At 34.2% G+C, this 10,062-nt stretch overlaps 2 protein-coding genes across 2 annotated transcripts; both read right to left on the bottom strand.

The window, feature by feature from the left end:
• Positions 1–5,867: 5,867 nt before the first annotated feature.
• On the bottom strand, positions 5,868–7,604 carry LOC139845364 (uncharacterized protein At4g06744-like). Its single transcript, XM_071835626.1, has one exon. It carries the CDS (start codon positions 7,602–7,604, stop codon positions 6,132–6,134), a length of 1,473 nt encoding a protein of 490 aa, XP_071691727.1. The 3' UTR covers positions 5,868–6,131.
• Positions 7,605–8,634: 1,030 nt separating this feature from the next.
• LOC139842756 (uncharacterized) lies at positions 8,635–9,325 on the bottom strand. Its single transcript, XM_071832863.1, has 2 exons — positions 9,275–9,325; positions 8,635–9,165 (listed from the first exon to the last, which is right to left on the bottom strand). Exons 1-2 carry the CDS (start codon positions 9,323–9,325, stop codon positions 8,635–8,637), a joined length of 582 nt encoding a protein of 193 aa, XP_071688964.1.
• Positions 9,326–10,062: the final 737 nt, after the last annotated feature.

The following is a 10,062-nucleotide window of genomic DNA, read 5'->3' as shown; positions in this document are numbered from 1 at the left end:
GCATATTCTGTTTAATAATCCAGCCATAGAATGTAGTTTCATTTACTTGTGTCTATTTTGTAAAATATTTATAAAACTGCATGTATTCTCATCCCAAAATATTAGATTTTAAAAGTGGGACTATAACTCACTTTTACAGATTTTTACTTCGTCGGGAAGTAAGACTTAGCCACTGGTCGATTCACGAACCTATAACAAATATGTACATATATATCAAAGTATGTTCAAAATATATTTACAACATTTTTAATACGTTTTAATGTTTTAAGTTTATTAAGTCAGCTGTCCTCGTTAGTAACCTACAACTAGTTGTCCATAGTTAGATGTACAGAAAATAAGTTGATTTATATTATCTTGACCCAATTCACGACCCAGTGTATAAACGTCTCAGGCTAGATCACAACTCAAAGTATATATATTTTTGGAATTAACCTCAACCCTGTATAGCTAACTCCAACATTACTGCATATAGAGTGTCTATGGTTGTTCCAAATAATATATATAGATGGGTCGATATGATATATCAAAACATTTGCATACGTGTCTATGGTATCCCAAGATTACATAATATATTAGAATACATGTATAATACAATATAAGTTAGCTAGGATATAATTAATATAGATTTGTTACCAATTTTCACGTAGCTACAACAAGCAAAAATATCCAATCTTGTTTTACCCATAACTTCTTCGTTTTAAATCCGTTTTGAGTGTTTCAAGTTGCTATGGTTTCATATTGAACTTAATTTTATGAATCTAAACAGAAAAAGTATAAGTTTATAGTTGGAATTACAGGTTACAAGTCATTTTTGTAAAGGTAGTCATTTCAGTCGAAAGAACGACGTCTAGATGACCATTTTGGAAAACATACTCTCACTTTGAGTTTAACCATGATTTATGGATATAGTTTCATGTTCATAAGAAAAGTCATTTTCCCAGAAGAACAACTTTTAAATCAAAGTTTATCATAGTTTTTAATTAACTAACCCAAAACAGCCCGCGGTGTTACTACGACTGCGTATATCCAGTTTTACGGTGTTTTTCGTGTTTTCCGGTTTTAAATCATTAAGTTAGCATATCATATAGATATAGAACATGTGTCTAGTTGATTTTAAAAGTCAAGTTAGAAGGACACTTAGAACTTAAAGATAGAACTTGAGAGAGATCAATTAGATGAAGAAAATTGAAGAATGAAAGTGTTTGTAGGTGTTTTTGGTCGTTGGTATATGGATTAGATATAAAGGATGTGTAATTTTGTTTACTTGTAAATAAGTCATGAATGATTACTAATATTTTTGTAATTTTATGAGATATTTTATGCTAGTTGCCAAATGATGGTTCCCACATGTGTTAGGTGACTCACATGGGCTGCTAAGAGCTGATCATTGGAGTGTATATACCAATAGTACATACATCTAAAAGTTGTGTCTTGTACGAGTACGAATACGGGTGCATACGAGTAGAATTGTTGATGAAACTGAACGAGGATGTAATTGTAAGCATTTTTGTTAAGTAGAAGTATTTTGATAATTGTCTTGAAGTCTTTCAAAAGTGTATGAATACATATTAAAACACTACATGTATATACATTTTAACTGAGTCGTTAAATCATCGTTAGTCGTTACATGTAAATGTTGTTTTGAAACCTTTAGGTTAACGATCTTGTTAAATGTTGTTAACCCATTGTTTATTATATCTAAAGAGATGTTAAATTATTACATTATCATGATATTACGATATATTAATATATCTTAGTATGTACATATACAGTTAAATGTTGTTACAACGATAATCGTTACATATATGCCTTGTTTCGAAATCCTTAAGTTAGTAGTCTTGTTTTTACATATGTAGTTCATTGTTAATACACTTAATGATATATTTACTTATCATTTAACATGTTTAACAAAGTGTATCAATATCTTAATATGATTCATATGTACTTAGTAAGACGTTGTTATAACGATAATCGTTATATATATATATATATATATATATATATATATATATATATATATATATATATCGTTTTCGAGTTTCTTAATTCAATAGTCTCATTTTTATGTATATAACTCATTGTTAAAATACTTAATGAGATACATACCTATAATAATAACATGTTAACTATATATATATATATATATATATATATATATATATATATATATATATATATATATATATATATATAGTTTTTTACAAGTTTTAACGTTCGTGAATCACCGGTCAACTTGGGTGATCAATTGTCTATATGAAACCTATTTCAATTAATCAAGTCTTAACAAGTTTGATTGCTTAACATGTTGGAAACACTTAATCATGAAAATAACAAATTCAATTAATATAAATAAATATGGAAAAGTTCGGGTCACTACAGTTTTGCCTAAGATGTTTTGGGCGGATGCGGATAATACGGCGGCTTATTTTATCAATAGGGACCCTTAACACCATTGGGTTTCCGAATTCCTGATGAAGAATGGCAAGGTAAAATGGTGAGTTATGGTCATCTTAGAATCTTTGGGTGCAATGCATATGTGAAGACCAAGGATGCGGATAGAGACAAGCTTGAGGCTAAGTCAAAGAGGTGCACTTTCATTGGTTACAGTTCGGATGAGATAGGTTATCGATGTTGGGATAGCGAGGCTAGAAAAGTGATTCGTTCTAGTGATATTACCTTTGTTGAGGATTAAGTTTATCGCAAATCGGAAATGGGAAGTCCTAAACCGGATTATGTTACTTTTGACAATGGTTCTATTGATGATCTTGCAGGCTCTAGTGGGAGTTCGGGTAACAATGAATTGCCGAATAATGGTGAGGAGTCACAAAGTGCTAATGATGAAGATGGTTCGTAAAGAGGTGCTAATTCTGAACATAGTGAGAGTTCTAGTAATGAGGATGATGCTAATGAAACTGGTCCAACCTTACCGGTTGCTCCTACACTTAGACGCTTTACTAGAGTGCCCAAGCCTGATCCTGGGCATTCTTCATCAACAAACTACTTGCTCTATACCGAGAATGGTGAACTCGAGAGTTACTTTGAGGTGAGAAAATCAAAAGAATCCATACAATGGATGATTGCCATGAAACAATAGATGAGGTCACTTGAGAAGAATAAAACTTGGTCACTGGTGAAATTACCTCATGATAAAAGGACATTGCAAAACAAATGGGTGTATCGGATCAAGAATGAGTTGGATGGCAAGAAAAGGTACAAGGCTCGGTTGGTGGTCAAATGCTTTCAATAAAAGGAAGGAGTTTATTACAACGAGATATTTTCACTGGTAGTTAAAATGACTACTATTCGGTTGGTACTTTCTATAGTTGCATCCGAAGACTTACATCTAGAACAATTAGACGTGAAGACCGCATTATTACACGAAGATCTTAATGAAGAGATCTGTATGAAGCAACCCGAGGGCTTTGAGGTAAAAGGTAAATATAAGTGGGTTTGCAAGCTAAAGAAGAGTTTGTATGGATTGAAGCAAGCACCTCGACAATGGTACTTGAAGTTTGATGAGTTTATGAAGAAGAATAATTTCTTAAGATGTGAAGCCTATCATTGTTGCTACTTGAAGAAATTCAAGTATTCTTATATCAGCTTGTTATTGTATGTTGATGATATGTTGCTTGCGGGTTCTAATATGTCTGAAATCAACAAGTTGAAGAGATTACTTTCCCATGAGTTCGAGATGAAAGACCTTGGTGGTGCTAGGCAAATACTTGGTATGAGTATTATGCGTGATCGTGTGAAAGGTACTATATACTTATCTCAAACTAAACATATTGAAAAAGTAGTAAAGAGGTTCAACATGGAGGATTCAAAGGCTAGTTCTACGCCTTTGAGTAGCTCGATAAGGTTATTGAAAATTCAATTATCTAAAATGGAAAAAGACAAGGCGGAGATGGAGAAAGTTCTGTATGCATCAGCCGTGGGTAGTATTATGTATGCCATTGTTTGTACGAGACCGGATATTGCCCATTCGGTGGGAGTTGTAAGCCGTTATATTTCTAATCTGGAGAAAAAGCATTGAGAAATAGTCAAATGGCTTCCTCATTACTTGAAAGGTACTTCTAATATGGGATTGTGTTTCACTAAAAACAATGTCATACTCAGAGGTTATGCGGATACTAATTTGGGTGGATGTGATGATTCGGGGAAAAGTACTACGGGTTATGTTTTCACCATAGAGAATACGACGATTAGTTGGATGTCTCGACTACAAGAAGTGTTGCTTTATCAACAATAAAGGAAGAATACATGGCTATTGCGAAAGCTACTAAAGAGCTTGTTTGGATGAAGGACTTCTTGGGTGAGTTAGGCAAAAGACAAGACTATTGCATCTTGTATTGTGATAATCAACGTGCAGTTCATCTTGGGAAGAATAAGGTGTTTCATAGTCGTATGAAACACATCACGTTGAGGTATCATTTTATTCGTCAACATATAAAAGATGGTACTTCAATATTGAAGAAAGTCCTTGGTTCGATGAATCCCGCAGATATGCTTACTAAGGTGGTGACGACAGACAAGTTGAGGTTTTGCATTGCCTCAACCTGTCTTCTCATGAATTGATGATAGAATATGACCTACTAGATATATATAGAGATGATGGTTCGAGTCTAACAAAAAGTGTTGAAAACCGTGTATTGAAAGTCTACTCTTCTGACGTATGTGATGAGTGTGCGTGTTCCAAATGGCGTTTTGGCAGTATGTATATCATGGTTAGTGTTGGGTTGACGAAGATTGGGTTTTGTTAGAGTCCCCTTAATATGAGAGATTGTTGGAGTGAAGAAGCTTGAACAAAACAAAAGAACAGAGCAACTCATGACCGCAAGCCTATTGGTCTCGATCGCGAGGTTTGTGTAAACAAGAGCTCGCGAGATGGAAAGTGGAATTCGCGACTGGAGATTTTGTTTGGCACACATCTCGCGATCACGAGAAAAAAGGCAGGGAGTGCCTCGCTATCGTGAATCCGGAGCTGGTCGGCCAAAGTTTCAAAAATCGAGTTTTCTTGGTCCCTAAGTTGTTTCCTTGTTATGTTAAGCATATATAAACACCCTAATGTAACGCATACATTGTATCACGAATTTTATCAATAAAATCTCTCTAGTTTGGTCCGTAGATTAAAGTAATCAACCATTGATTACATATAACCACGTTAAATTATCGCGTTCTTATTTTATTTGTTTTAGTATTTGTTTGTCTTTGTGGGAGGGTGATTTTTCTGGAAATCACCCTTATTGTTGGGTCAAAACCCCTAACAAAAATGGTGACAAGTGCAAATTTTGAACTATTATTTTAATGTCATTATATAATTATTAGAATCTATAGTTAATTTTAAAATCTTATAATAATGATGTTATTATTAGAATAATTCTTTTATTAAGAAAAAATTAAAAAAATAAAATAAAATATATAACCATGGTAGGTGATGTCATTAATCTAAATAATTTTGAATTAAAATTAAATGTTATTAATTAATTATTATTATTAATAATTATTTTAATTATTAAAATTAAATAATTTTAAATTATTTTAATTAATTATTCTTAATTGAGTACGAAAAAAATAAAAGTTAGGCAGAAAGAAACTAATTCTAAATTTATATTTTAATTTACACTTATAAAATAAAATGACAATCAATATTATCTCTTATGATTGAATGTGGATTGTTTAATATGCATTTTAGGTGTTTGATAAAATGTTCAGCTCACGAGTTTCTTAGTCGGACTCTATGATTCTACGGGTCATTAAACTAAATAACTTTAACATTTATGTCCACTTAATACCTAAAACATATCATTAAACTGTTTCGTTTAAACAAATATGTGGTTCTACGTGTCATATTTCATTAGTATTAAATATACTCCGTAATCAAGTATTTATTCCTAGATCATTGACGATATTCAACATATATGAAAATATTTGGCATATACAATCTGACAACGACAACAGAAAAGTTACATATTTGACAAGTATTTAAAATATTAAAATTAAGGACATTAATTAATATTCTCATGTTTCTTTATTTGTATAATCTTGAATCATACTATACATAACATGATAACAACGTATATACATACACTTTTCACTTTAGATCTTTTCACGATACACATACCAATGATTGATCAATGTGGCGCAAGAGCTCCATAACTTCTCCCTACCGGAGCTTCTGCCGGTGCCATCTCCGGCTCCAGAGCATTCCGATCAATCTCCGACGACTCTAATTCGTTACTTTCGTACCCTGGAGAACAGGGTACGTACTTAAGAGATTTTTCGTCCGGACAAGAATGAGTTTTCGAAAAGAATTTCGCACAATCGGCTGCAGATCTTTGATCCTTAAGCCCCAAAATACAGTTCATTTTCACATCAAGAATACCTTTCTTGATCAGCTCCATACACTTCACCTCAACCTGCGTAAAATAATTATATGAAAGCGTAAAGTTCGATAAATTTGGCAGATTACACACTTCCTCTGGAACCGGGCCGTAAAATTTATTATCAGCCAAGTTCAAAAGATCCATTTTTTTCAAACACTGAAACGAGTGAGGTATCGGGCCAGTTAAATCGTTAAACCCTACATCAAACACAGTTGCTTTCTTTAACAAACCGATTTCGTACGGCAAACAACCACTTAAACGGTTGTTCAAAAACAGAACCTCTTGTAAAGTGTTTGCAGCTTGTCCAATACTTTTAGGTATTTCACCTATGAACATGTTGTTAGCGAATGTTAGGAAAAGCGCGGTTGTGGACCCGAGGTTTTCGGGCAGTTTTTGGGCGAAAAAGTTGTTATTGTTAATGAATAGTACATCGAGTTCGAGATTGAAAACTTGTGGAGGAACTAGGCCCGAAAATGTGTTGAATCGTAAATCGAGGAATACTAGTTTTTTGGCACCGAGAACTTGTGTAGGAAAATTGCCCATGAATTTGTTGTTACTTAAATCGAGTTCGAATAAGTAACGGAGTTTGGCAAGATTTGGTGGCAGTGATCCTGTGAAGTTGTTGGAGTTTGCATGGAAGAAAGCAATGTCTTTTAAGCCGCATAGGAATTCGGTTATGGTTAGGTCTGGGCCGTAGAAGTTAAAGTTGTTGAATTTGACACCCGAAACGGCTGTTTGGTTGAAATCGGGTACGGTATCGCATCTAAAGCCCTTATATTTGCAAATATCAGTGCCTTTCCATGTGTCCGTTATGTGATATGGATCGGATGTTATTTTCTTTCTGAAGGCTTGGATTACGGGGTAGACTATTCGTAGACGCTCACTCGCGAACTGTGATGGCGGCTGCGGTGGTGATTTTGGTGGTCGTGGTGGTGATTTTGGTGGTCGTGGTAGTGATTTTGGTGGTGGTGGTGGTGATCTTTTTGGTGGTAGAGGTGATGGTGGTGGTGGAGATGGTGGTGGGGGTGGTGGAGATGGTGGTGGGGGACATGGAGGAGGAGGTGGAGGGGGGCATTCTTGAGGTTCGGGCGGTGGTGACGGAGTATAACCACCGCCGATGATAATTTCGAGTGTTTGTCTAGGGGTAGGATGTGCACCATGATTAATGATAAAGAAATGAGTGATGCAAAAGAGGAGTAAAAATGTATGGCAGCCAACCATATTTTTTTTGTCGAAGAGAGTGAGTCGATTAGGAGATATTTAAAGCCTTCGTGTTTTCCGGTTGGATGTTTTTCGAATGCATAAGTTTATTTTGTCTTTATGTAGATATTAAAGGAACTTATTATTATTGTTATTGTTATTGTTATTGTTATTTTGTTACACATACTAAACCTCCACCGGTTTTTGGCCGTTTCAGTTTTACCGCATTGTCGTTTTGAGTTTACGTTCACACTACAAATGGTCCTCCAACTTTCACACAAATTACACAACAATCCCTCAACTTTACACTTTTCCAGGGGTAAAAAACGTAAATTTATAATTTAACTAAAATAAAAAAACCTTACTCCACCCGAATTTATAACGGGCCCTATCTTCTCGCTCGGTGCGAGTTAAATTTTTCCGAGGCCACCGTTCAACTCGAAAAAATCTCACGAACCCAAAGGGACTAACTATATGCAAAACCGACATCGTTAAAAAAACACTAAATAACGGGCCCTATATTCACGCTCGGTGCGAGTTAAATTTTTCCGAGACCACCGTTCAACTCGAAATAATTTTACGAACACAACGCGACTAACTATACGCGAAACGGACATCGTTAAAAAAAATAAATATTTCGGGCTATATTACATACATATATATACATATACAACACGACTAACTATACGCGAAACGGACATCGTATATCCAAATTGGACCGCGCGTCGAATACAATCGCAGCAACGCGCGGTCGGATTTTTTCTAGTTATTATTATTATTATTATTATTATTATTATTATTATTATTATTATATATTATTATTATTATTATTTATTTGAAAAGCCAAGATATATTAAAAGAAAAGAGAATTACATCATGGCATGTATATACCTACCTATCTGAACAAATGCTATGAACAAATGCTATAAAGGACTCGACTTAGTGATTATATATGTACATCACAAAACTGGAAAAAATTACAAGACGCCCGTATCGATTCAACCAACACCAACCCGAGACAAGTGACCTATAAAGTAATAGGAATGATTTTTTAACCATTGGTGCCACTCAATAGACGTTGTTTTTTTTTTTTTTTTTTTTTTTTTGATATCCACTCAAAGGATTTTACTTGAATGTCGTTGAGAAGATTCGCACACGAACGCGAAGAATTATTGAAGACTTTATCGTTTCGATTTTTCCATATCAAGTAACCGCATACCCATTCGATGGCTTGCCACAACGATTTACCCTCAACACACCGACTATTAGCTCCATCTCCATTGAACAACTCGTTAACGCTGATATTCGAGAAGTCACCGAGACCACACCAACGGTAAACGTTATCCCATACCTCATAAGCATACCTGCATAGTGGCAATGTGTGGTCGAGCGATTCAACGCCATCATCACACATTGGGCAACATACCGAATCAAGATCAATACCTCGATTAGACAATTCAACCCGAACCGGTAACCTTTTGCGTTTTGCTCTCCACACAAAGATTCCTAGAGATTGAGGAAGTAACTTATTTCTACATGTTTCTTGTACATTCGATGCATTTCCAAGAAGCCGATCATCTAGCTATTGTGCAAGAATTTTGGTATGAAAGTTGCCATCGCCACTAAGTTTCCATTTCCATGTGTCTCTTGAGTTGCTGCTAAAAACTGAGGAGGAAACAATAGATGTTAACTGCTGCAGTTCGGCTGCGACTCTCCCCAGAGGTTCTTTGATACAATGCCATTGTAGTGACCCGAACTTTTCCATGTTTATATATATTAATTGAGATTGATATTTACATGATTAAATGTTTCCAACATGTTAAGCAATCAAACTTGTTAAGACTTGATTAATTGAAATAGGTTTCATATAGACAATTGACCACCCAAGTTGACCGGTGATTCACGAACGTTAAAACTTGTAAAAACTATATGATGACATATATATGGATATATATATAGTTAACATGATACTATGATAAGTAAACATATCATTAAGTATATTAACAATGAACTACATATGTAAAAACAAGACTACTAACTTAATGATTTTTAAACGAGACATATATGTAACGATTATCGTTGTAAAGACATTTAATGTATATATATCATATTAAGAGATATTCATACATGATAATATCATGATAATATAATAATTTAAAATCTCATTTGATATTATAAACATTGGGTTAACAACATTTAACAAGATCGTTAACCTAAAGGTTTCAAAACAACACTTACATGTAACGACTAACGATGACTTAACGACTCAGTTAAAATGTATATACATGTAGTGTTTTAATATGTATTTATACACTTTTGAAAGACTTCAATACACTTATCAAAATACTTCTACTTAACAAAAATGCTTACAATTACATCCTCGTTCAGTTTCATCAACAATTCTACTCGTATGCACCCGTATTCGTACTCGTACAATACACAGCTTTTAGATGTATGTACTATTGGTATATACACTCCA

This window comes from Rutidosis leptorrhynchoides, chromosome 4, assembly GCF_046630445.1.
Source record: "Rutidosis leptorrhynchoides isolate AG116_Rl617_1_P2 chromosome 4, CSIRO_AGI_Rlap_v1, whole genome shotgun sequence".
NCBI classification, from domain to species: Eukaryota; Viridiplantae; Streptophyta; class Magnoliopsida; order Asterales; family Asteraceae; genus Rutidosis; species Rutidosis leptorrhynchoides.
This window is presented reverse-complemented; position numbering and strand designations above follow the sequence as displayed.